The sequence below is a fragment of the Siniperca chuatsi genome, linkage group LG14 (genome assembly GCF_020085105.1).
Source record: "Siniperca chuatsi isolate FFG_IHB_CAS linkage group LG14, ASM2008510v1, whole genome shotgun sequence".
Taxonomy (NCBI): domain Eukaryota; kingdom Metazoa; phylum Chordata; class Actinopteri; order Centrarchiformes; family Sinipercidae; genus Siniperca; species Siniperca chuatsi.
In genome coordinates this window covers 1,603,226-1,630,213 of record NC_058055.1, presented here as the reverse complement: position 1 = coordinate 1,630,213, position 26,988 = coordinate 1,603,226, and the positions used below count along the sequence as shown (strand labels likewise).

At 41.0% G+C, this 26,988-nt stretch overlaps 1 protein-coding gene across 4 annotated transcripts in view; it reads right to left on the bottom strand.

Moving 5' to 3' along the window:
- Positions 1–15,899, bottom strand: part of picalma (phosphatidylinositol binding clathrin assembly protein a) — a 43,255-nt gene extending 27,356 nt beyond the window's left edge. For all 4 annotated transcript variants that reach the window (XM_044221790.1, XM_044221791.1, XM_044221792.1 and 1 more), the window contains exons 1-2: positions 15,742–15,899; positions 15,315–15,559 (exon numbers count right to left, since the gene is read on the bottom strand). In XM_044221790.1, coding sequence (XP_044077725.1) covers positions 15,315–15,444 — 130 coding nt within the window. In that variant the 5' untranslated portion in view covers positions 15,445–15,559; positions 15,742–15,899. The remainder of the gene's footprint in view (positions 1–15,314; positions 15,560–15,741) is intronic.
- Positions 15,900–26,988: the final 11,089 nt, after the last annotated feature.

Below are 26,988 nucleotides of genomic sequence, written 5' to 3'. Positions count from 1 at the left end.
CAGTTTATTCACACTATTCCTGAGAAAACACTGTTATTTTGAAATGTTACCCATGACTCTTCCTTACTATTCACACACGCTCTGATTTGTGGACAGGCAGGGCACACATCCTCAGCAGCTGCCATGCTAGTGCACCATGACCATCTGGCCTGAAGTAAAAGCCTCCTGGTTCCTTTTTCCATGAATGCCATGGGACTGATCAATGATGCCAGACCTCATCAGGCCGCCCACACATACACACACACACACTCTCACAGAGCCTTCTCTCTCAGTGCTGTGTGCCCATTCTTAACTGCACATCTTGCACTTGAACTTGATAGTAACCTAAGGTGCCACAATTTTTGATCTTTTAGGCCTTGTTCAGACTGCCAGCTCAAATTTTTTGGCATATCCAGATTGATTTGGAGTCTGGACAGCAAAAAAAACCACATGAAATGCGATTTGGTTTGAAATGCAATTCCAATCGGATTTCTACAGATGCTTCTCAGAATCAGAATCAGAAATACTTTATTGATCCCCATAGTGAAACTCTTTGAGCTACGGCAACAGGCAGCATACAAGGCTGGCGCATGCGCCCTACTAATTCTCAGTCAGGGGTTGAAATTAGCACCCACCAAATGCGGGTAATTTTGTGTAGTGCCTGGTGAATTTGCTCAACTAACCAGCCACGGTTGTGGGTAAATAAAAGTAGTGTAATATTTGATTTGTGATGAGTGATTTGTGACATTCCACAACGCAGATTGAATCGCGAGTCTGCCTGTTTCACTCGGACACTTTAACAGAGAGACACAGAAAAACAATGTGGCGTTTGATTGCATGGCTTCATATTTAAGGTGTGTTGACTGATTCACAACGTCAACTCGTGCATTGAGTAACATGCAAGAAATTCCAAATTAAAAGTTGCTGTTAGCTGCTGGTAGCCCTTGAGCAGAAGTCTGTAGCTAGCTAACATTAACTAGTAAAGATGAAAAGGCTGCAAATCATCCTTTCATTAATCATTCACTCCTCTGACAGTTTCTTTATTTGTGATGCATTTTCAAAGAAACATGACAAAGCCAGCCTGTTAAACTTGGCCAGCTTGTGCTGCATCCACAATGCCTGCAGAAAATCAAAGCTTGCTTAACTACGTTTCATGGCCTCAACTATTAGATGAGCTTGACTTCTGCACGCACTGCAACTTTTCCTCAGAACGGAGGTTTCCAACGCGGCTTCATTAGCTCGGCACAAGTAAGTAAAATAATTTATTCAAAACACAGTTTTACTTGTGTTCATTCGTTATTGCTTAATGGCATGCTAATTACAACCTACATCATCCATGGTATCGCCTAATACTACTTAGCTAGATGTTTGGTTGACTGCCGCATAATATTCTCAACATGATGAAACTAACATTTGATCGTATGGTCAGTTATAGTTGATTAATGTATGTATACTTGCCTTCGCAAGAACAGTGATTACATAACCTTCGAAACAAGCCACAACTTAACCATGCACATGCATGCAGGCGCATGCGTCATAGGTGCGCTCCGGTACTTGATCAGAATCAGCTTTATTGGCCAGGTATGTGTACACATACAAGGAATTTGACTCTGGTTTTTTGTTGCTCTCAATGTACATACACACAAAAAGACATAAATACAGCTAAAAACAAGAACAACAAGCTCAACAAGGTAAACAAACAACAACAACACAATAGCACTACACCTACTGTGTGTGTGTGTATATATGAGAGACAATATCAGTATTTTCCTTAAGAGTTTAAATATTTACCTTATGAAATAAAATAGCCTCTTGCTTGAATATTGTAGATCTTGTTTTATAATTTTTCACATGCAGTTACACACTGCCGGTTAAAACAAGAAAGTGGCTGGTAAAAAAAATTGAGTGGCTGGTTGAAATTCACCCTCCACAGTGGCAGGTGGACCAAAAAGTTCACTTCCAACCCTGCCTCACTCGCAATGCAACACACAATGACAACATCAAATTCAGAGTGACAGAAGTGCATCAGAGCGGCTGAGCAGAATCCATGCTGCGTCACTGAGTTTGTCTGGTGCAATGGAGAAGTTCTGCACCACGACTTGACAGCACGATTGTTTGGAGGGCGAGATGATGGATCTCCATTTCTCTTGCTTCTGCGTTGGAAAGCTGTGTCAGCAGTGTATGTAGTTACTGACGCCTACGCCGTTACCACAGCAACCCATGCAGACATGTCGGTGATGTCTGGACACACAAATCCGATCTGATCTTAAATGTCTGATTTGAGAAACAATCTGATTTGCCTGCAGTCTGAACAAAGCCTTAAGTGGTACTAGTGAACTGTACTTGAAGAAAGACATATGTGAAAGGTAAAAGCTTGGTCAAACCCCTAATGGCCCCTTCTTCAATTAAAAATATCTACTATGTGGATACCTGGTTTTATATACTGTTGGTATAATCATCTCAGACTTTGGGTTTTTTTAAAGTGAGATTCCTAGAGATCACACTAAGCTGAAAATAACTGAGTTAGGCAAGAATGGATACAAATAACGGAAAGGAGGAGGATAAGGAGCTCAACTGACTGCTGTGTTCATATGGCAAACAATCAAAAATAGGAGGCATTCTTCTGCAATGATGCCAAATCATGTGATGAATCTGAAAAATCCTAAGCAGTAAACTCTTAACAAAGTTACTGAACACTGTAATCTTCTTTCTACAGTCCCAGGACATATAATCAGATATTATTTTGTCCTCTTCTAGAGAATTATGTGACAGGCTAACTGTTGAGAATGCTCCGAGTTATCCAACATTAATACCCATCAGATGCCAAAAAGAGGCTTGGCAGACAATGTAAATAAATATTTAAGTGAATTTTATATTTGAGGGGAGATGAATGATCCTCTCCAGGCCCTACTGATCCCTCAAGATGTGAAATTAAGAGTAACAATGACATATTCAAATATATATCCCAATTGCATTTTTATGTGTGTTTTATTGACTGTGGTATAACTGTAAATTAAAATTCAATTGAAAAAGTTCAGGTTCAAAGAGAGTACCAAAATGGACTACAGTTAATAGTAAGGTTTAAGTAATATACTGTACATCGAATAACAGACAACTTAGGCATACAGCTTTCCAACCGTTATTTGTCATTCCACAACACAGAGCTGCACAATGAAATGAAAGTTATAAACCCCTTAACATTACACACACAAAACAAATATTTAAAATTAGAATAGAATCAAAATAAAAACAATTAGATATATAGTTGAATATCTGCTGTGTAGGTGGCGGCTGTGCTACCCATTGAGGCCTATTTACATGAGTGGTCTATGAATCCTCCTCAGTGTTTGTTGAAAGCCACACAAAAGGCTTTTTGCTTTTACATACACAGTAGGGCATCCATGTGACAACAAAAGCCTTTTCAGACGCAACTGAAATGGCTGTGGGGAGTACAAACTCACCACCAACTTTCTCCACTGGTGTTCCTGAAGTTTGTTTTGTATAAAGGACAAATACCAACTCTCTCTTGCTCATCAGATAGACAAGTTATAATACTTAAAATAATAAAAAATGGAAACGTCTTCGCATGTATAGACAGACGAGGTCAAACTGATATATGGACTATCTGAAATTAAATTCCTCTGGTTTCTTGTCCTATTCCCGTATGCAAATGATCTTCTGTTGTAAGTGTTGTGTCTCACATGTTGACTCTCATTCTATGGTTGCATATCTCAGGGCCTGTATTGCATGTCAGCATTCTAATGTTAGCCTTCAACTCAAAGCACAGCTGAGACTGACATATTACAGCTTAGACTGATCAATGTTGAGCCCATTCTGACAATGTAGTGCTGAGCCTGACAAGCTGAGTCGGAGATGTTCTTAAAAGGCCAATGTACAGAGGTCAAACCTTTTGATTAGATAAAACATGACCTTTCCTCTGGTACTGCAATCCTACAGGCCAAATTTTAGAATATTTGTAGTAACAACCTAAGAATAGCAAAAGTATCTCTCTATTTTTCATCTAATTTTGTTTTCTGTGTTTACTTAATATGGTTGCTAGTGTAGTTTCTAGGGGTGTAACAGTACACAAAATTCACGGTTCGGTATGTACCTCGGTTTTAGGGTCACGGTTCGGTATGTTTTCGGTACAGCAGGAAAAATAGACAATAGATTTTTATAATTAATTTTAAAATGCAAACATTCAACAGTGGCTCATTGGCCAGCAGTTCTACTGTAACAGTACTGTGTTTCCACAGACATACCCGACTTCAGGTGTACAATGTCGGCATACAGTTTGACACTCACCGTTGCCCATCGGAACTAACGGGCAACTGTAATGCTCCCATACAGTGGATCTAAATGTCACGGGAGGATCCTCCAGCTCTGTGTTTGCCATTCGGAGGCAAACATTACAGGACCTTGATTAATGTGGCTAACCGGGCTAAGCTGACTAGCATGCTACAGCTGATAGACAGCAACTGGTGCACTGCCAAGGCTAAAACTTGTGCTCTAGAATTTCTGTTCTACGCATGCAAGTAGTCGACATAAATAAACTATTTTGACTAATTTTGAGTAATTGTTTGGGTCACAGGGCGCACCGATCCGAGGAAGTCGCATATCGAACCTGAAGTCCTGTACCGAATGGTTCATATGAACAAGCAGAAAAGTCCATAGCCACACTAGCATAGTGTACAAGGCTCAGATCAGGGCTCACACCTCTCTTAAAATACATAAATATATTACCAAAGTGAAGAAAGACATTAGGTAAAAAGCAGCATCCAAACAAATAGCAACATTTAACAGAAAGAAAGAGGAAGAAGCCATGACATGAGTTCAGTCATTTCTACTGAGCATTGCTAGTTAAAACACTCCTGCTTAAATCTAAAAACAGAACAATTCGGAATATATGTGAAACCAAGCACAACAAACTACTCATAACTCCAGTTCATCGGAAATCTGCTGTTTAAAAGCCTGCGTGAATTCAATTTTATTTATTTAGCTCCAATTCATAACAGAAGTTATCTCTTTGCACTTTGTAAATGACATGATATGGCTTAAAAGAATCCCCAAAGGAAAAGCTCCACTTTGCATCAGTGATTGTGGTTAGAGACCAGTTGCTTTTTCTTCTACCTCTGTCCTCATCTCTCATAATTATCTCTGTGGTATTCTGAGAATGTTTCAAAGTAACTGTTGCTCCTCCCTGTTTGTGAAATAGCCATTGTGCGGAATTGATTCGAAACCCACTGACTTCCCTAAAATCTATTGTTAGTGAAACAGAACTGATATTGTTAAACGCCTAAGCAAAAGACATTTTCTTTGAAGGCAGCTGTTCTAAAAATCATTATCCTTCCTTCCAATTATTTCCAAGGAAAACATTAACACAGCTTTTGGCAAATACTACATTTAAAGTCGTCTATCAGCAAAATTCCTGAGACAGTGTGCCAAATAATACAAAAAGACATTATTTCCTGCTTTCTTTTTATATGTTGGCTTGGCCACTATAAGCACACATTAAAATGTCACTAAATGCATTGTAACAAGAAGCTTATAGAACCCACACACAGTCTGTGGGTTGGAATGGCCTGCAAACATTTTAGCTGGCCTAAGGCCTCACCACAACAGACTTGCATAAAAAAAAAATTAAACACGTCTGTGTTGTGCATGGGCCATTTGCAGAGAAGCATTAGCCCACAATTGTAGATTTTAGTCAACTTTCAAAACGTGCACACACGCATATATGCACGCGCACGCACGCGCGCACACGCGCACACACACACGAAGGAAGAGCTCCTACAAGAACTTAAGTGTGTGTTATGTGTGCAATTTTGATACTAAATGATGGTGAATTAACATCAGTCTATTATTTCACTAATACCATATACAGGCATATCGAAGATTCATGAAAAAGAGTGATCAGAGTGGGGACTTCAAACTATAATTAAACTAAAAAGAAAAGAGGCAAATGATTAATGATAATATGTGTTGATGATAAAGCCCTGAAGAGAAAAGATGGCAGCACACGCTGCAAGGTCATGGTATGCTGCGTATTGGTGATCATTTTGAACTCTGCCAACAACTCAGATGGGCTTAACAGATTTTTGGCCGCAATGTCACTAAAGAATGTGAAACGTCTCGAAAATGTGACATTCAACAGGTCAAAATAAAACGAGGCAACTGATGGAACTTAGACAAGAGCTTAGTTGTAAGATGCATGGTTCTCAGGTTTTGAAAAGGTTTGTGTCCATGGAGGATTTCCAAAAGGGGTAGCATGACAGGGTGGAGGATTTAAGTAGCTCAGCGAGGATGGCTGACAGTATACTGAAAACATGAAAAAGGAAGTGATGAGTAAACTCTTTTGTAAAGAGGATATAGGATGTAAGTACTACTGTGCAATGGATTCGCAGTAATCGCAGGGTAAATTAACACACACTGGAAAAACACTTTGTTTCAGCTGTACTTTACTCTGCCTTACTGCTTATGATGTGCTGTACTGGATTTGGCAGGGGCAGAGGACTTAAAAGTAATAGTAGTATCTCAGGTCTGTCACAGGCACCTCTGGTTAGGCCTGTTCGCTCTGAAGAAGGAGGAGCAGCGCTGTCTTCTGAATGCGCCGCTCTCCACGGACTCACTATTCGGCACCGACATATGGGCCATGATTGAAAAGCTGGAGGCCACACGGAAGGCATCGGAGCATCTGGGTCCTCTCTTCCATCCCTAGCAGCCTTCCTCCTGCCAGCAGCACCAGTGGCAAGGCCACAGACAACGTGGCCGCCCCATGGAGAGGTACAGTACCAGGGCCACCGCCAGCGCAAGCCAGCCCGGGCCTTGCCCGGCCGCAGCAGTGGTGCTGGAGCCTGTTCGTGCGGCTGTCCCTGGCTGGAGACAGCAACATCAGCACATCTTATTATGTCAATAAAGGGCATACACTTTGTATGGCCACTGGGAGTGTTTCTTCTGGTATGACACACACTGACGTACAGGTTTGTTCAGATGTTACCGCTGTTAGCCATGCTGTTTCTCATTCTAGCACTGTTAGCAATGTTAACATCAGACCTAGCTAGGCTAAGTATGTGAAGTGCTCCGCCCGGTCCGGATCTCACCAGGTGAAGCAAATAAGGGGAAGGTGGTGTGCTCTGCCCGCTCTTCCTTGGGCCTCACGCTCTGTCTCAGTAGCTAATAGGCTGTGCATGTCATACCGGTTTGCCGTTCGCCGCTGCTGTGCCCCATGCACCACCCAGGCTGGGGTGGTCAGCTAATGAATGTTTTGTTGCTCACTGGCTTGCCCGTTCTAACTCTCCCTGCCAACCCCATCGCCCTACCCCTCATGGGTCCGCAATGTGGGTGCAGCTCTGCGGCCCTCCTCCTGCCTGGCTAGACAGGACGCTGCGAAAGGGCTCCGCCTTGCAATTCTGCCCTCAACCTCCTCCATTCAGCGGCATCATTTAGACATCTCTCTCAATCCCCGCCGAGATAGCCGCACTCCACCGGAAGGAATTCATATCGGCAGTCTGCCGTCCGGAGGCACGGATGGTTTTTTTAACCCGTATTTTCTGGTGCCCAAGAAATCGGGGGGCATGCAGCCAATACTAGACCTGTGCATTCTGAACAACTACATTGCGCAAAGGTCTTTCCGCATGCTGACAATCAAACAGCTGATGGAGTGCATCCAACCAGGCAACTAGATGACATCCATGATGATCTGACCGATGTGTACCTCCATGTCCACATTCTGCCGCGCAGCAATTCTCAATTAGATGCATCTCATTTTGGAAATCATGTGGAATTTTAAGATAACATGAGTATAGCATGTCGGCGTGTTGAGGGCATTCCAGTGGTGTGGTCCAGTGTGGTCACTGGAGTCATTGTAATCAGCAGCATTATTGCCAGGAAATGCATCAAAAGTATCCCGGCCAATCTCACATTTGATCAGCTCAGCTCCACCGTGCTCTGGGAAAGGGTTAGGTTATGTAATGACTTCCTGTTGGCTGTTTACTCTTGGCAATCCAAGGCTTGCTTTAGGAACTAGAGGAACACTTCCTGCTTCAGGAAATGTCTAATGTGGGGTAAAGCGCACATCGGTGCAAAACTCAGATACTTCGTGAAGTTTCATTGCAGAGCTAGCAGGACACACAGGCTAGAGGTGTGTGTGACAGGATAAGGGTTACCTATGCTCCGCTTTACAGATTACTTGCTGGTAATTTTTTTGTTATGAAACATTCCGTGTCAAGAGAAATACTGTACACAATTTAGAAACTTAAGTTCAACACAGATTGCCAAGAATCAGGCGACAGACAGGTGTCACTTGTTGACAAAGATGGTAAATGGTAAATGGACTGTACTTATATAGCGCCTTTCTAGTCTTAAAAAGCTTCAACTACATATCACTTTCACCCCAGTTCACACACATTCGTACACCGATGGCAGAACTGCTTATCAAAGTAACTAATCGTTCACACACGTTCGGTGTCTGAAAGCGTTGCGCCACATGGTGGGGGCACACCTGTGAATGTGTGCGTCAGCATCTTGCCCAAGGACACTTCGACATGTGGGCTGGAGGGCTGGGATCGAACTGTCGACCTTCCAATTGGTGGACGCCCCGCTCTACCACTAAGCACAGTCACCCCAAGGACTTCTCCATTACATAAGTGTGGGCTCTGGTGGGCTACAGGAGCAAGCATGTCATGGTAGCTAGTATGAGTTGTGCCATTGAATCTCACAAGCCTCTCAGAGTCATAGTGAGCTCTATTCAGCTCAGCTGGTGGACAGGGCGTTAGCACTCTTTTTAAGGACTGTCACTTGATGCCACTGCAGTCACATGCTCCTGGTGCAGCGCTGCATTCAGCATGGGGAGGGTGAAGCTATGGGGCAGGGCCTCTGGGAGGGTGCAAATGTACAGATGTATACTAATGTGCCTGCCATTATAGCTCAGATGAACCATGTACAGATGGACATGGCTGAGGTTCCAGAAAGAAAGAAAGAGAACGGCCACCTTCACCTTTGTTGGGGGGCCAAGATATTATAAGACCAGTGAGATCTGAGGAGATGAACGCTTTCATCGCAAAGCACTGTTATCACCATCTTGTTCTCTAATGATTTACCTAATATTGGGATGTAACGCATGCACCCTCCTCCACTAATTTAATACTAATACTTCAGATTGAACCAGCAGGTGCAAATAAAATTGCCAAAGCAGTAAAACCAACTAAAATTCTGAACAGTCCCGACTAGGGCTGCAACTAACGATTATTTTCATTATTGATTAATCTGTCGATCATTTTCTCGATTAATCGATTAGTTGATTGGTGAAAAATGTTGATCACTGTTTCACAAAGCCCAAGGTGACATCCACAAATGTCTTGTTTTGTCCATAACCCAATACTATTAAGTTTAATTTCATAGAGGACTACAGATAGCAGAAAATATTCACATTTGAGAAGCTAAAAATCTGAGAATTTCTTTAAAAAAAAAAAAATGCCTCCAAGCGATTAATCGATTATCAAAATAGTTGGCAATTAATTTAACAGTTGACAACTAATCCATGAACAGACTACTCGTTGCAGCTCTAGTCCCGACTCCTCAAATAAACATGTTCTATTCTCTACGGATATCCTCTTGGTTTGTAAACACTGCCAGAACTATGTCTCCATAAAATCCTGTTTCAGAAAAAACTAATGGAGTAACATATTCCCAAAATGCAATTTTCTAAGGCCTTTAAATCCTCTGCTTTTTGCTGTTTCATTAACAGTAGGCCTAAATTCTTTGGTACTGCACATTTGCCTATATGTCTTTTAGAAACCTACTTTACATGCACAGTTTCTGCAAATCAGTAAATCCAGATTCCTATATTAAGTAGTTTTACAGAAAAACAATGTCTGACCACAGCTACCCCTGTAAACTTGCCACACAGGCCATACAATTTAGGCAAGTTAAATGGTGCCAACAGAGAACCAGATAAACCCAAAACCACAATCCAGCCATCAAACTCAAAACAGGTGAGACATGAATGAGATCTTGTCATTTGGTACCACGTTGGTTTCAAACGTTTCGATAGGCTACGCTATTAACAACAAGCCTTCTCCACATGCAGCTCACCTGCTGTTCTGAAAACGGAATTGGGTGAAAAAATCCAAAAGGCGAGTTGTGTTTATTAGGCGACACACAGGGAGATAGAAACAGAACGAGGCGGGGCAAACAGAAACAGAACGAGGCGGGGCAAGCCAGTGAGATGACTTAAACACTAAAATAAGGTGGAGAATTAAGTAAAATTTAAACGGTAAAATAAGTAGTAAGTAAAATAGGGTAATATACCCCCCCCCGCCGATAGAATTGTCAATTTCCAATGGCTATGCACTCGATGCAGCTGTGCACGCGATGACACAAGCCTAAAAAACTGATTAGAGTTTAATCTTTGCCCTCTGTTTGAGTAACTGATAATAGTCTCGAACATTAATGTGCCTTTGATTTAATAATGGAAATAATCAATGTGCATGACAAATATACACATATGAACCACATATACTTTCCAACCCTCTGCACCCTGTAACAGGAAGTGGCGCAAATGTCTTGTTGGAGGTGTATAACCTGTAATAAACCTGCAATCACCAACCCCTTTCACACATGTAGTATTTGCCTAAAATCAAAGTAGAAAAAAATGCTAGGCGTGTCATTACTGCAAGGCTGTTTCTCTCCGAGAAGAGAAAACAAGAGACCGAAAACAAAGTCATCACATTATCAAAATGAGAAGGACAGCTTTAGAACACTAGTTATGTACTGCTTATGTGTCTGTGTGAGAACTAATCACAATTTTTAAAGGGGAAGTGGTGCATTCCTGTGGTGCCTAAAGAATTTGCCAACATAAACATAAGTGCGTGTACAGCAGTGTTTAACACTAGTTCACTATTTTTTCTGTTGCAAAAATAATAAAATAACACTAACAAATAACCTACTATTCTGGATGACCTTTAATGTTATATCCACTATATTGGGAAGGGAGGGGATGGTAAAGAAATAATCAAGGGTATGTTTCTGTTTCTGTGTCTGTAAATAGAGCACACCAGCCACTGGAGAATGAATAAATAAATAAACGGCATCTGAGGCAGCCTCTCCAACCAACACAACTTTATGTCAGATTGGCATATCAATCAACACATAGGTAATGTACCACAGACCAAAGGACGTTAAAGGACCCATTCTTATGCCAACAAATCCTATGGGAATTTCCTCTTGAGTCAAGATGTTTATGCCAGTACCAAAGGTCAACCGTCACTGCTGATTTCATATATTCATTACCTCATGAGAGACCTTTGAGCAGTTTAACAGCAGTGTGTAATGAACTTTACATAATGGCAATTAACCTAGACAAAAAAGATTGCTGCCATACACTATTCAATAGTCTCCATTCAACAGTGTAGGAAATACCAAAAATTACATAACTGCGTAGCTACAAAAACCTCATCCACCCTGCTGAGGTGTAAACTGAACCAAACCCAATTGGTGCTAATTTTCCAGGAAGTCAATTCACACTTACTTTAAACAAACACGCAGGTAAATAAGATGAAGCTAGCAGCGGAGGTCAATTTGTTCACCCTTTACTTATCCCTGTATGATCACTGCAGAGTCTCTTTAAAGTTATATGACTGAGTTTATCTAGCATGCCAGTGTTAAAGAATGTGAACCGTGGTCTAGCACAAACTCAACGGAGAAGTGCAGAGGGCCATATCTCTCCTGCAATCCAGACAAGAGGAACACAGGGATGGCAGCTAAACACATCACACAAACACATCAGGGCTATATCTGGCCGGTCACGAAACTCCAAACACAAGTGCACTCTTCAACCCTCTTTAAATACCTCAAACTGAAGTCAAATTCCTGCTAGGCAGTGGGTCTCTAGATGACCTCAGGGAGAGAATTCAGTTCAGCAGCTCCACAGAGGAGTCACATATCACCTGGTTGTCTGGAATCAGGAAGGTCACTGGAACATGGCCTCATTACTGCATACTCCATCAGCTGAAAGCTGTGGTTATTCAAAAACCCACATGTTACAACATCTAACATGGTGAGAATACATACACTACCGCTGAAAAGTTTGGAGTCGCCTGCCACAAAAGCTTGATTCAGTACAGTCAGATGGCTGAGAGGAATACTAAATACTTTATTTTTTGAATGGTATTTCATGCTTTTAGGTTGTAGAAAGTCCTCTTTACAAATAGATGTTATTTTGTATGAAGGGTTTGCAAAACATATGAGCAACAGTTAAATAAGAATATAAGATATCAGCAGTCATTGGTAAAAGAAATTGGAAGCTGAGCATTCAAATCTGTGCAGATTTATGTAGGAGCAGGTTCCTGTTTCAGTGTCAAGTGCACGATAATGCCTATAACAAGCTGGAATTAACAGGAGTGTTGCTTTTTTTCTTAAAAATTCTAAATAGAAATAGAAGGTTAGTCCAGGGTTAACAGTACTGGAATTGGATCACGGAAATGCAGCTGATCATACCATGGACTGACAAATCACAGTTTAAACCTATTCAATCTAACCACTGAGGAGACTGCAGAGGGCCCAAAGAAAAACGGATTCCCAAAATATTTAGAGCCCAATTGCAAACACAGTTGTGGTTCAGAATTATCAAGGGTCACTTATGCTTTTCTGGACTGGAAAACAAATTAAAAATCGAAGAGTATTTGGGCAAAAAAATGGTTACAACAGCATTCTCCCCTGTCATGCAACACTGTGGGGACTTTTAATTATTCTAAAACTCTTTCAAATGTAAATAATACATTTGGTGTATAATTAAACTGTTAGTATCTATGTTAAAATAGCCATTATTGAAGGAAAGAAGAAAAACATCAATATAACAGGCGATGCCAAACTTTTGAGCGGTAGTGTATATAAAATCTCTCTGTAGGACAGGACAGAAAAGTATACTATGTATCCAACAGTCTGACTGATGGCTGCTTTTCAAATTAAACTGCACTGACCAATTTGCATAATAGGTGCACTGCATGTTTGTTGTTTGTGGACCAAAGTGTTGCCAAGTTCTGGTGCGCCTCATTTCATTTGCAAGGCTGATAGAAGCAGGCCAAAAGAGATAGTCTATCCCTGAAGAAAAACATGGAAAAAGAAGAGAGACTTTTTTGAAAGATGAGTAATACACACAGTTAGCCAATACCAGAAGGGCTACAAATTATAACAGGAAATTCAATTGAGACCTAAAGTGCCAATATGTGAAAATATAATGGATGTGGATTACTTTCACTCTCTTTGTACTATATGGAGTGGAGCAGCATATTCACTTGGTCAGCTTTTACACTGGAAACAGGGTTGACCTAGCTGCTCTGACTATGATCAAGCTGATAAACCATGGACAATCCTGTTCATACTGGTTTACAAATGAGGGCAATATATAAAACCGGATGACATCTTGCAAGTTACGATGCAGCAATGGGTTTCTACTCAACAAATGGTATTGCATTAGGACTGATATCAACATGTCATCCTATACACGCTGAGTATGAACTAAAACATAAAATTAACGCTGTCGGGCAAAAAGGAGTAGTTTGAAGTCAAAAGAGCAAAGACCAGATGACAGTAAAAAAACAAAAATCTTCCATGATTAGCAAAATGAGATGGTTAGTCAGAACATCAGTCTTAAGCGAGATACATTTTCATATTACTGCAAAAAAAGGAAATTTATATATCTTCCCTCAGAACTACTGTTATTATTTTGTAAACATGTATCTTTTCTATTTACACAAAACCAGCTAGTCAAGCCACTGTGTTCTTTCCTCAATATATTCACCCAAGCCAATAGGGAGGCATGTGAAGCATGTACCGAAGTAAAATTATGTAATTGTTGACTGACTATGGACTATTCTCTTGTGCTGCACTAAAAGTACCCATTTCTTTTTGGTGTTACAGCTCAAATGTTTCAAACAAGCTGTACCTTTCTCCTTTTGTTTCTCCTCGCAGTTACTAGCCAGGCAAAATAACAGACATCATATTTACAATTCTTCCTTAGGGAAAATGGAAAATGGAAAGCGTACCTGAAGTAAATTGTTACCTGAAACAATGAGTAAAATCATAGATATAAAACAAGCCATATCAGACCACAAATACACACAAATTTACTGACTTATGCGGATTCTGAGTGGTATGTCAATGCTGCTGACAACTTTGCCAATATTGTTCCACCTGACCACCTACCAAACTGCCCCTGACAGCACCATGTAGATAGAAAAAAAAAGATAAATAGAAAAAGATAGATAAAAACTCAAACATGACCCAAAGTTCAGGAAGTGCGTGGCTGTGTCAGCCATCCAGCAGTCGAAGCTCTCCAAATGCACTAAAGGAGAATAACTGTTTAAGTCCATGCAGCTGGACTCAAGACTATAATAACAGCTCAAGACTAAAATAATCTTATTCTGAAAGATGGTAACAATGCATCTGGTCATGACCCTGCTGAATATTCACTTGCTTGTGTGCTCTTAAAAACTTGTGTGGGGTTGTGGACTTGGACTCAAAGTCCACAGAATATCCTACTGAGCTTGAAGTGATGTAATTATCATAGCATACATTTAGCAAACAGAGCCCTAACACAGCTCACATGGTTGTAGCCTCAGAAAGCCAATGTACAATGTTAGGAGTTAATAGGAGTTGGCTCAATTAAGCCAACGTTACATTATGCATCAGGAAGATACTATTTCAAATGAAATACTTAGTTTTGGAATACACTCTGCTGGCTACCTGCTGCACTGTATGTTGTATAAGACAGTGGGACTTATTGGCCATTCTAAAGCTTGCTTAATATAACTTGCTTAATAACTTAATATTGCTTAAGTGCGAGTTGTTTGCTGGAACCTAAATATCAAATTGCACTGTGATTCATAAGGTATCTAAGTTAGCCTTTGCAACTAAGCAAGTTAACTCATAATTACTACATGTTTGGACTGCCGTTAGTCCCTCTGAGGCTGTTTAGAGAATGGGGTTGATCATTTAAAAGAACAATGTTAAAGCTTTCATGTTACAACGAATTAGCATGGACAAAAACCCAAGCTGCTAAAACTGAGCCCGTGTCACTGGCAAACTGCTTGTCAGTTATGAGTTGCTACTAACGTTATCTAATATAAAACGGGCGGTTTCTGTCTACTGCCTGCCTGTAGGAACGTGTATACTGGTTGTAATAGTAGACTACCACAGTAACCTATGGCTAAATTAACGTGCCGTTAACGTTGTATGTGCAGGCCTTATAGCCACGGACACAGCATTTACATTCCGACGGTAACTACAAAAAAGCCGATCCGAATTGAAATATACAGCTATATAAATAATATACTTACAATCCAAATGTTTCTTTTTTGGCCCCATTATTTCATGCGTGGTCGCCTTGCACACAGTTTTGGAAATCGCCGACCCGGTGACACTGTGCTGAGCGGCGGTTATCCTGTCTGTAATGCTCTGTCCAGACATCCTGTATCGGATCGAATAAACGGTCACAGTTACAGAAACGCTTCCAAATCCAGCGGAACAGCCTGGGTTTTGTGGACGGTTTCGGTTTTCAAAGACTCTGTGCCACCTGACAACACTGGAGACAAGAGAGAGAGACAGAGAAGAAATAATGAGATGACGGCAGGCGTTACATTTCACTTGTAGGCTAGCTGGCAAGCCAACTAATGGGAGATACATTCGCCCATACAACTTAAGTTAAAGACACTGACTAAACCTGCAGTAAGAACCTTCCATATTTCATGATTCTAAGATACAAACCCAGTCTTTAAATCGATCCCTCACGTCTAACGTTACGGTCTCTTCTCAATTTGTCTTCCCAGTTCCCGTACAAATCTTTCTCACATACCGTAGCTACATAGACAGATTAAAAATAGATGTTACTTCCGGACACCATTTTTCACAATAAAAGCTACATTGAGGAAATTGAAGAAAAGCATTTAAGAAAAGCAAGAAATGCTTCAGTATTATTATCATATATTAAAGACAAGTAAAATGAACACCCACTAATATTAATGAAATATTATGTTTATATATATTCAAAAGCACACACTTTGTGATGTTGTTGGGCTGCTACAAATTCAGTCCCCAAGAATGCTTCGCTGCACATGAAGCTATGGCCTAGAAGCAAAAAGCTAAGTGGTAAAAAAAAAAAAAAAAACATTGTCTAATTGGGTTTACCACCCATTTGAAACCAATAACGGCGTGATAATTGAGCCTTTATTTTGGAGTCAGTTCCGGTGTTATTGCGATTAACTGTGTCTAGCTGGATGCGGCTCTCGTTCTCGCTTTCTTTGGTTCCCACGCCGAACTCCGTCCAGTTTACTACAGCGCCTCCCCCTGCTGGGTTTAAATCATCGTTTAAATGGACTGAGGGTTTTGAAGGAAAATGGCGGGTCTATTTCCTGGCCAGCACTGACCACTCGTAACTTTTGCACATGATGCACTAAGTGCATACAGATGACAGCGACATGCTGTGAGCTTTGTATGGATCCACCTGTGCCCTGCGTTTATCTGACATTCATAGCGATTGACATTCCATTATTGTCATTGGTTTGTTTTGTCAGGATTTCCACAACCATTAATTAATTGTCATTAAACTATTAAAGGACACATATAGGCTATCATATATGCACTAGGCTATTCCAAGCTTTTCTCGCCGTTTGATGAACCCCCAAACGAAACTTCGATTCAGTAGGACCAGTAGGACTAATTCATTCTCTACAGGAAGCGGTAACATGAATTGCCTACTTTGTGAGGGTTCTCTGTCCTGACCCCAAAAGGATCCTGTTACAGAGGTAGCCTTGGTCTTGGGGCTGACTTTGGCCTGTTTTGCATGTGAAGTGGTACAGAGCTATTTTGAGATCACGTGGCACGTGTTCATTTATAGGCCTATACCACACACACGATTTTTAAAATGTCACAAAGGGTGAAAATAGAGGAGAAGTAAAATAGTCTACTTTTCGGCTGTCCTTTGATTGTCTAGGGACCTACACATAATGTTTCCTGCGTTACCTAATTTAGCCCCAGAAGCGGGACCCACCCAAGAAGCTGGTAGAGTACAATGACTGAATTACTTTTAGCACTGACTCAGCTTCTCATTTTCGTGCCCTCTTCCCATAATGACTTCTCAGTAATACGGATGCCACAGAAAACTTCCCCATTTAGCGCCCAACAGTTAACACTTTGTTCGCTCCTCCATACTTAGTCAAGGTTTAGTTGTGATATTTCCGACAGCACGTGAACATGCTCGCCTTTCCCCACCCTCACTACATTCGGTATAACTTTGAGGACATCTAGTGGTCAACATGTTTAGTTATGGCACTGCAGACCTTTTCAATTCACCTTAAAAACCTTTTTTTTTAGTTTCTTGATTCTAGTTGACCAAATTGATTTGGTGAAAAACAGTTCTTGTGGATCTCTATCAAACATCGACCCAACTTACAATTTTGCGGCAGTTTAACACATTCCACATTAGGATAAACTCACACTGTTGAACACCAACATTCTGTGAAGTTCAATACATTCCTGGGGTCTGTAATGAATTGTTGTCATTTTCCACCCAAGAGAACTCTTTGCCTCTTTCTGTCTGAGTGTTTTCCCACATTCCCCTGAATGACTTTGAACAACCAAACAGGGGCCATAAACTTGTTGTTTAAGTTGAAGGAAAGTCAACTTCACATTTCAGTGGTAATTATGGGTTTACAAATATAACTAGTTAACTATATATGCTAGTTTAATGGTCTTAAAATGGACTAATTGGTAGGGTTATGTCACCTCATATTTTTAAATGATCACATCTCTAGTGTAATGAACTATGGGGAGGTCTGCAGGGTACTGAACTCTCTGTCAAGTCAATTTAAAGCCTTGGGAATCCTGAGGGGCCTTTATGAAGTTTGGCAAGGGACAGCTTCCTGTGTGTGTGTGTGTGTGTGTGTGTGTGTAAAGATGGGGATTAAGTAAACATTCTGGCATAATGCGGCTGCTATTGCTATTGCTACCCTCTCTAATGTGGGTAAAAAATGTTTTGTTTTGTTTTTTTGATTCAGGGAGACTGACATTTACTGTTGTGTTTCAGTCATCTGAAACTCGCCCAGAAACTCAAAAACATGGTAGTTGAGCTGGGAATGTCTCAACATGAAAATTGCAGAATCTATGTATACAAGTATGCCTAACAAAACAGACCTAGAATGCAATGAACATCACTAAAGGCTGTTTTTGAAAGTGAATCAAACTGTTTTTTGGTGGAGTTTTGTATGACTCAAAAAGAGGCAACCTGCAGCTCGATCATTATAGCTAATCTTTCTTTAACTTTTTCCAAAAACTTCACTCATAAATTTCATCTGAATACTGACAGTGTTCAGATAAATTAGATGTGATATTCAGCTGCACAGATGTAAGCAGTTACATGTAGGAACTATTTTCTTTCTACTGTTAGTTCCTACATAAAACTGCTCACAACAAGGTCTGCGTTACTGAGTGCAAATGGCACTGAAAGGGTTTCTTCACAAGGCTGAGAACTGGCCGTCTTCTTTCTTGTTTGATGCATAGCATTCCAAATACCCACTTTCGTCTCCTCCATGTCTTGCTGTTTCGCCCTTGACCATGCTGTTAAATGATAATTTACAAAGATCAGAACATGTCAGAATCAAAAACTAGGCACAAATACACATTCACCAGTGAAATCATTCACTTACTGCTCATCACTGAAAATGTACAACTTCTTGCCATTCACATATATGGGGCTTAGCACCAGACCAGTAATTAAATGAGAGGTTGGCCCATTTTTTTCCATTCATAGGAAAAAAAAGTCAGGTGATGTAGTATAAAGCGCAATAAAGTCTGTGTTTGGGAAGATGGATGGGTCAAACAAACACAGGATTTTCACCCAGGAGTCCGCTGTTTGAGCCCCTGTGAAATCAAACTTATTTTAACTTCTGATCTTTTCCTAAACCTAACCAAACTGAGACTCGCTGGTGACGTCATGACCGTTCAAGATGATGCGTGGTATGTGGAAGCATCTGCTCTCCAGAGAAGTTAATGGGAAGGACTGGCATATCACCTACACACAAAATTGGACTTTGGCGTATGGACTGCACGCAATTTAAAAGTGTAAAGTCATGCTATTTGTATGCAGATTGATGAGAAAAGATAAAAGGATGAAAAAATATTGCCTACTAATGGCAATATCATGAAAATGTATTATTTTAATTACAATTGCACGCCAAGCATTTAGTCATGAGAATAATATATAAATAGTAAGAGTAAATTGGACTATATCATAAGAGAGCAAAAACCTTCTGTTTGTAGCAAGGTTATTATCGTTAATGAAAACTAAATGTGAAAACCAAGTTGCTGTCCTTTCTTTCTCCTCATTGCCCAAATGTAGATAGCTTGCGGTGAATTGCTCATTTTGGACAGTGTGCGTATACTTCCTGCAACATGTCAATCTGGCGCAGCCTCAAGCCCTGGGAAAATCCGTAAAACCCCCTACGAAAAAAGTAAAACCATGAGTCGATTAATAGTCTAAAGCAATTATGCTCTAATATTGTTATCCAGACCAGTCCTTAAGTATCATGTCACTTTGAGGGGTGTTGTTTTCCTTCATTTTGCTCTGACATACTGCATACATCTTTTTGTATCTCTTTTGATTTTGTGACTTACTTATGTTTGATGTAGCTACTATACTAAACATATTTAGACATTACTAGTAACTGTCTCAAGCTAAAACAAATAAACAAAAAAAAGGACAAGGACAAAGCAACTGCTCTCTAAAGAAGAGTTCTGTCTTGAGGTTGGTTCATTAAAAGATGACACCAAAAATGGAGTTTTAACCAAATCTCAAATTATTATATTTCTGAGAATAATATATATATATATATATATATATATATATATATATATATATATATATATATATATATATATATATATATATATATTAAATTGAGGTTGTTATTATTAAGGGAAAACAAAATCCAAACCTGCATGGCCCTGTGTGAAAAAGTGATTGCCCCCTAAACCTAATAACTGGTTGGGCCACCCTTAGCAGCAACAACTGCAATCAAGTGTTTGTGATAACTTGCAATGAGTCTTTTACAGCACTCTGGAGGAATTTTGGCCCACTCATCTTTGCAGAATTGTTGTAATTCAGCCACATTGGAGGGTTTTCGAGTATGAACTGCCTTTTAAGGTCATGCCACAGCATCTCAATAGGATTCAGGTCAGGACTTTGACTAGGCCACTCCAAAGTCTTTCAGCCTCACTAGAATGCTGTATCAAATTCACATCTGAATCCATATAAGGTTCGGCTATTATGCAACAGATGTTGAATAAACATTCGCAAACAGTTTGCTCAACTTATCTCCACTAGGCCACTCCAAAGTCTTCATTTTGTTCTTCTTCAGCCATTCAGAGACCCCACAACAACATCCAAAGAACTGCAGGCCTCACTTGCCTCAGATAAGGTCAGTGTTCATGACTCCACCATAAGAGAGAGACTGGGCAAAAATGGCCTGCATGGCAGAGTTCCAAGACGAAAACCACTGCTGAGCAAAAAGAACATTAAGGCTCGTCTTATTTTTGCCAGAAAACATCTTGATGATCCCCAAGACGTTTGAGAAAATACTCTGTGGACTGATGAGACAAAAGTTGAGCCTTTTGGAAGGTGTGTGTCCCATTACATCTGGCGTAAAAGTAACACTGCATTTCAGAAAAAGAACATCATACCAACAGTAAAATATGGTGGTGGTAGTGTGATGGTCTGGGGCTGTTTTGCTGCTTCAGGACCTGGAAGACTTGCTGTGATAAATGGAACCATGAATTCTGCTGTCTACAAAAAACTCCTGAAGGAGAATGTCCGGCCATCTGTTCGTGACCTCAAGCAGAAGCGAACTTGGGTTCTGCAGCAGGACAGTGATCCAAAATACACCAGCAAGTCCACCTCTGAATGGCTTCAGAAGAACAAAATGAAGACTTTGGAGTGGCCTCGTCAAAGTCCTGACCTGAATCCTATTGAGATGCTGTGGCATGACCTTAAAAAGGCAGTTCATGCTCAAAAACCCTCCAATGTGGCTGAATGAGAGCCACATTTGACATTTTTTAAGCATAAATGGAGTAGATAATAGTAAAAAGCTAACATCATGCTAAACTACAAACCGTTGCATTTACCCCGAAGACTTGTGTAGCTCAGGTGCAACTACAACTATTGTAGTTTCATATAGCCACTTGCTAGCAACCGCCTTTTAAAAGGCATATGAAAGCTCCAAAATTCATGAGTTGGATATTAACTGGTGTATTTTATGTCATAGTTGGTCTATGACATAAAATACACCAGTTAATAAGCACTCAAAATCACTTAACTTCACAGACCTGTGTCTTGCTAACTGCTAATGACAGATTAGCTAGGAATAGCAAGGTCATTAACTGACACAAAAGGCTGAAACATCCTTTGGTGTGACAGAAAATGTCCTGACACCTGTACTGTCACACTGGAGGACAAAGATGTCACAAAAGGACATGGTCTCTTTAAGAAGCATTTTAAATGATTAAATAAGATTTGTTTAACTCCTTTTTATTCTTTTTTCATTCAGTGTTTTTAAATGTAATAATTGCATTAATTAAAATATTTTCTGCAGTTTTTGCAGAAACTTTGTACTGTTACAAAGTGTCATGAAAATAAGTATAAAATGTGATACTTAAGTCTTTATTTGACAGAAAGAACTGAGGGAGAGAAATTAGTGGGAGAGAGAGGACACAGAAGTATAGAGAGAAAATTAGCAGGGATCTATGCAGAAGGGAGAAGAACCTAAGAGAACAAAGCAGAAAGTAAATAGAATTGAAATGATGCCTTAAAAAAGCAGACATATACTTTAAAAATCCATTCACATATCTTAATGAATATAGTTTGAGTATCAATCATTTTTAGCTGTACTGCACAGCGGGGAGGCTCAAGTAGAGTTTCAGTAACACACTGATTGACTAAGTGACTGAATGGCAACCCATTGTTGAAAGTACTAGGCGCGGCTTACACTAGGGTTCACCTCGTGTTTAAATTAAGTTTTAATAACATTGGTGGATAACAAGCTAATCATTATGTTGAGTTATGATTGTTTTTCATTTTCATTTCAATTCAATAACATTTTATTTATATAGCACCAATTAATAACAGAAGACCGTACTCTTTATAATATTATTTACCACCCAACAAATCCCACCATGACCAAGCATTTGGTGACAGTGGCAAGAAAAAACTCCCTTTAAGAGGCAGAAACCTTGGACAGAACCAGATTCAATGGTGGGCATCCGCTGGTTTTGAGAGAGAGACAGAGAGAGAGAGAGAGAGAGAGAGAGAGAGAGGAGAGAGGGAAGGCTTTTTTTGGGGGGGGGGGCACAATGCAAATACCAGCTGTAGGAAAAATGATGTCAGTGGGCAGCAGGTGGCCCACAACCACAGCTCAGCCTCTGAAGCTCCAGAGGCAGAAATACCTGCTGAAAGCGACAGAAGGAGAGAGGAGAGAAACGAGAAAGCACAGAACTACGGGAGAGAGAAGATGTCGAGTTAGTAACATGTAGTAATGGGATAAAAATGCATACAGATCGAGTGGGAGAGAAGGAGAGAGAAAAGAGGTGCATCAAGTCTCCCGGCAGTCTAGGCCTATAGCAGTATAACTAAGGGATGGTTCTGGACTCACCCAAGCCAGCCCTAACCATAAGCTTTATCAAAGAGGAAAGTCTTAAGCCTACTCTTAAATGTAGAGATGGTGTCTGCCTCCCGAACCCAAACTGGGATCTGATTCCACAGGAGAGGAGCTTGATAACTGAAGGCTCTGGCTCCCATTCTACTTTTGGAGACTCTAGGAACCACAAGTAACCCTGCATCCTGGGAGCACAGTGTTCTAGTCGGATAATATGGTATTATGAGATCTTTAAGATATGATGGTGCCAGACCATTAAGAGCTTTGTAGGTGAGGAGAAGGATTTTAAATTCTATTCTAGATTTTACAGGGAGCCAGTGCAGGGAAGCTAATATAGGAGAGATACGATCTCTTTTCCTAGTTTTTGTCAGTACACGTGCCGCAGCATTCTGGATCAACTGGAGAGTCTTAAGGGACTTATTCGGGCAGCCAGATCATAAGGAATTGCAGTAGTCCAGCCTAGAAGTAACAAATGCATGGACTAATTTTTCGGCATCATTTTGAGACAGGATGTGGCTGATTTCTGCAATATTACGTAGGTGAAAAAGGCAGTCCTTGAAGTTTGTTTCATGTGGGAGTTCAAGGATAAATCCTGATGAATGATAACTCCGAGGTTCCTTACGGTGCTGCTGGAGGCCAGGGCAATTCCATCTAGAGTAACAATATCTTTAGATAATTTGTCTCAGAGGTGTTTGGGACCATGTACAATAACTTCAGTTTTGTAAGAGTTTAACATCAGAACGTTGCACAGTCCAGTTGCTGGACAGTCTTAAGGGACATATTCGGGCAGCCGGATAATAAGGAATTGCAGTAGTCCAACCTAGAAGTAACAAATGCATGGACTAATTTTGTTGATGAAAAATTATGTTTTTTAAAAATATGGTTGATGTTGTTTGTATCAAATTGAAATGTTCTTTCTTCTTTAACAAACAAATTATTTACATTAGTGAAGATTTTGTGGTGTTTAAGTTTCAAAAATATTTGCTCTGTCAAGGAGTGTGGTAGTTTAAGGTTTTTCATTTCCTGTTTTATTTTGTAGTATTCTCCTTCCCTTGTGTGTCTTGTGGTTTTACTTCCTGGCTTTGTTTTCCCTCCAGTTTTGATTGTTGGCCCTTCCTTAATTGTTTGCACCTGTGTCTCGTTGTCTCACCTCCCCTAGGGTATTTAGTCCGGGTCTCTGTCTTTGTTCAGTGTGGAGTAATTGTTGTTACACATGGTGTTGGTCCTGCCTTGAGTTTTTGGTCCTGCCTTGAGTTTTTGGTCCTGCCTTGAGTTTTTGGTCCTGCCTTGAGTTTTTGGTCCTGCCTTGAGTTTTTGGTCCTGCCTTGAGTTTTTGGTCCTGCCTTGAGTTTTTGGTCCTGCCTTGAGTTTTTGGTCCTGCCTTGAGTTTTTGGTCCTGCCTTGAGTTTTTGGTCCTGCCTTGAGTTTTTGGTCCTGCCTTGAGTTTTTGGTCCTGCCTTGAGTTTTTGGTCCTGCCTTGAGTTTTTGGTCCTGCCTTGAGTTTTTGGTCCTGCCTTGAGTTTTTGGTCCTGCCTTGAGTTTTTGGTCCTGCCTTGAGTTTTTGGTCCTGCCTTGAGTTTTTGGTCCTGCCTTGAGTTTTTGGTCCTGCCTTGAGTTTTTGGTCCTGCCTTGTGAATGTTCCTGACCTTTTTGTGTGTTGCCATTTGGTGCACTTTTTGTTGTACCTGGTTCCAGTGCCCAGTTTTCCGGCAGTTTTACCATGAGTTCTGTTTTGGGTTCTTTGTCTCCCGTGGACCTTCTGGATTTTGTACTTTGCCTGCTCCCTTTTGGACTGTTTAGCCACCTTGGACTTACTTCCCTGTTTCCACCACTGCCAGCCGGTAACCCACTTCCCTGTTACCTGTGTGTTACTGGTCTGCCTACTGGCCTGTCTGCCTGTACCTGCCTGTACCTACTTGTAAACCACATCAACCCCAATAAACACTGTAGCTGGACTGATTCTATTTTGGCAGGCAGTTAGAGATGATCCAGTTTAAGAGGCTTTTGGGCATGATTTCTGTGGCAGTGGCTGTTGTTCCTTTGGCCTCCTCAGGGCTCACTGCTACAGAGTTGGCTGAATGCCTTCAACCTCCACTCGAGGTGGGACAGACAAGTGAAACCTAGAGTGACACATACATGTCTTCAAGCTTTTGCTCCAAGGAGTCCCTCTTGGAAACATTACATCGAGAAGGACATTGGTAACCATGGATGCCTTCCTGAGAGGTTGGGGAGCAGTCTAGGAAGGCAGAATGGTACGCAGCGTGTGGAAACCCCCTTGTGGTGGCAAACTCATTAACGTCTTGGAATTGAGAGCGGTTCACCTTGTTCTGAAGGTTCTTCTCCCCTCCATTCAGGGCAGGCGTGTCTTGATAAGAACAGACAGTTCCTCTACTGTGGATCACATAAATCACCAGGGATGCATCAGGTCTCTGCATTGCCTCCAGGTGGCACAGAAACTCCTGTTTGGGCCTTTCAGCCTTCTGGCTTCACTCAGGGCAATTTATATTTCACGAGTTGTAAATCGGGCAGCAGACCTCTTGTGCAGGACTGGTCCTCCCTGGAGAGTGGAGGCTTCATTCAGATGTGGTAGCACTCTTATGGATTCTGTTTGGCATGGCTCAGACCAACCTATTTGCATCAACAGAGACAACCCATTGCAGGATGTGATTCTCCCTTAAAGGTAAGGGAGGTCCCCTGGTGTTGTATGCGCTGTATCAAGAGTGGCCAGAAGGATTGTTGTACTTTTCCTCCACTTCCTCTGATTCCCCATGTACTCAACAGGATCACCCTGGGCCATTACAAGGTGCTGTTAATAGCCCCCGGTGATCAAGGAGGCATTGGTTTCCAACGCTCCTTCGCTTGGTTCATGGTCAACATTGGGCCCTGCCAATCAGGGAGGACCTTCTCTACCAGGCAGAGGGTCAGATATGGCACCCCAAACTAGCCATCCTGCAGCTCTGGGTTTGGCCCCTTTTCAGTCCCTCTCTCAAGCGTTAGATGAGGCTGTCCTGAAGACAATAGGCAATGCCACAATGAGTTCCAGTGTGGGATCTCCCTTTGTTGTTTAGATCCCTGACTCGAGCTCCTTACGAACCCATAGAGCAGTCCAACCTTAAGTTTCTGTCTCACAAAACAGCTTTCCTCTTGGCTATATGTTCTGCTAAAACATTGAATAAGTAACATGCTCTGTCTAAGTGTGAAATGTTTGAGAAGGAAGGCTGATAACACATGTCTCTGTCTGAATCCCTCATTTTTGCCCTCAGACGGTAAACCAAGTGTCAGTCTCTGAGGTGTTCATACTCTCTGTTATTTGTCTGTTTTAATGATAAAACAATGTTTATCACATTGGATTGTTAACACTATCTCAGGATACTAGACACAGATGACACTAATTAGGGTGGAGCAAACAATCAAAACTGGAGGGGAAAGCAAACAAAGACAGGAAGTAAAACTACACAAGACACATAAGGGGAAAAGAGCATTTCAAAATGAAACAGGAAATCCTATACATAACCCCTCAAACGATGACACCAGTAATTCTTTGAATGTACATATGGACACTTAAAGGTCCAGTGTGTAACATTTAGGAGGATCTAGTGGCATAAATGGAATATAATATTCATAGGTATCTTTTCATTAGTGTATAATCACCTGAAAATAAGGACTGTGTTTTCGTTGCCGTTTTTATCTACAGTGGAAGCGGGTCCCCTTTTACAGAGTCCGCCTTGTTGAGTTTCGCAGCCACCATACTTAGTTTCTCCTACACGCTTGGAAAGCGAGCTGTAGTCAGTTGGTTGCAATCTGCAACTACACCGCTAGATGCCGGTAAATCTTACACACTGGTCCTTATAACTCAATTATGTTGGTGACATTATGACTAGAGCTATTTGTATATAACCCACGTAATCAGGAGCCACTAGGCAGTTACATTTATCATTAGGCTGCAACGTCTAGTGGCCTCAGTAATTATAGCAGGATCAAAGGATGAAGTCAGATAAGGAAGTATAATGAGCGTCAAAGTCCTTGTAGGGAGGTCAAAAGGGGGGGTGGGGGGGAGCACCGATTTATAGTCTGATTTGTGTTATGCCATGCCCGTTTTTTTACATGTGTAGCACCCCCTAGTGGTCGATTTGAATGAAACTTTCAGGGTATGTTTGAGATACTTCCATAGACATATCCTGTAAGTCTTGTGATTGGCCCAACGGTTGTTGACTTTGGTCTATTTATGTGCTGAGCCACGCCCCTTTTGAAGTTCATTGGTCATTGTCTTGAAAACTAAATAAGACATCAACAAGCTTTATACAACTTTTAA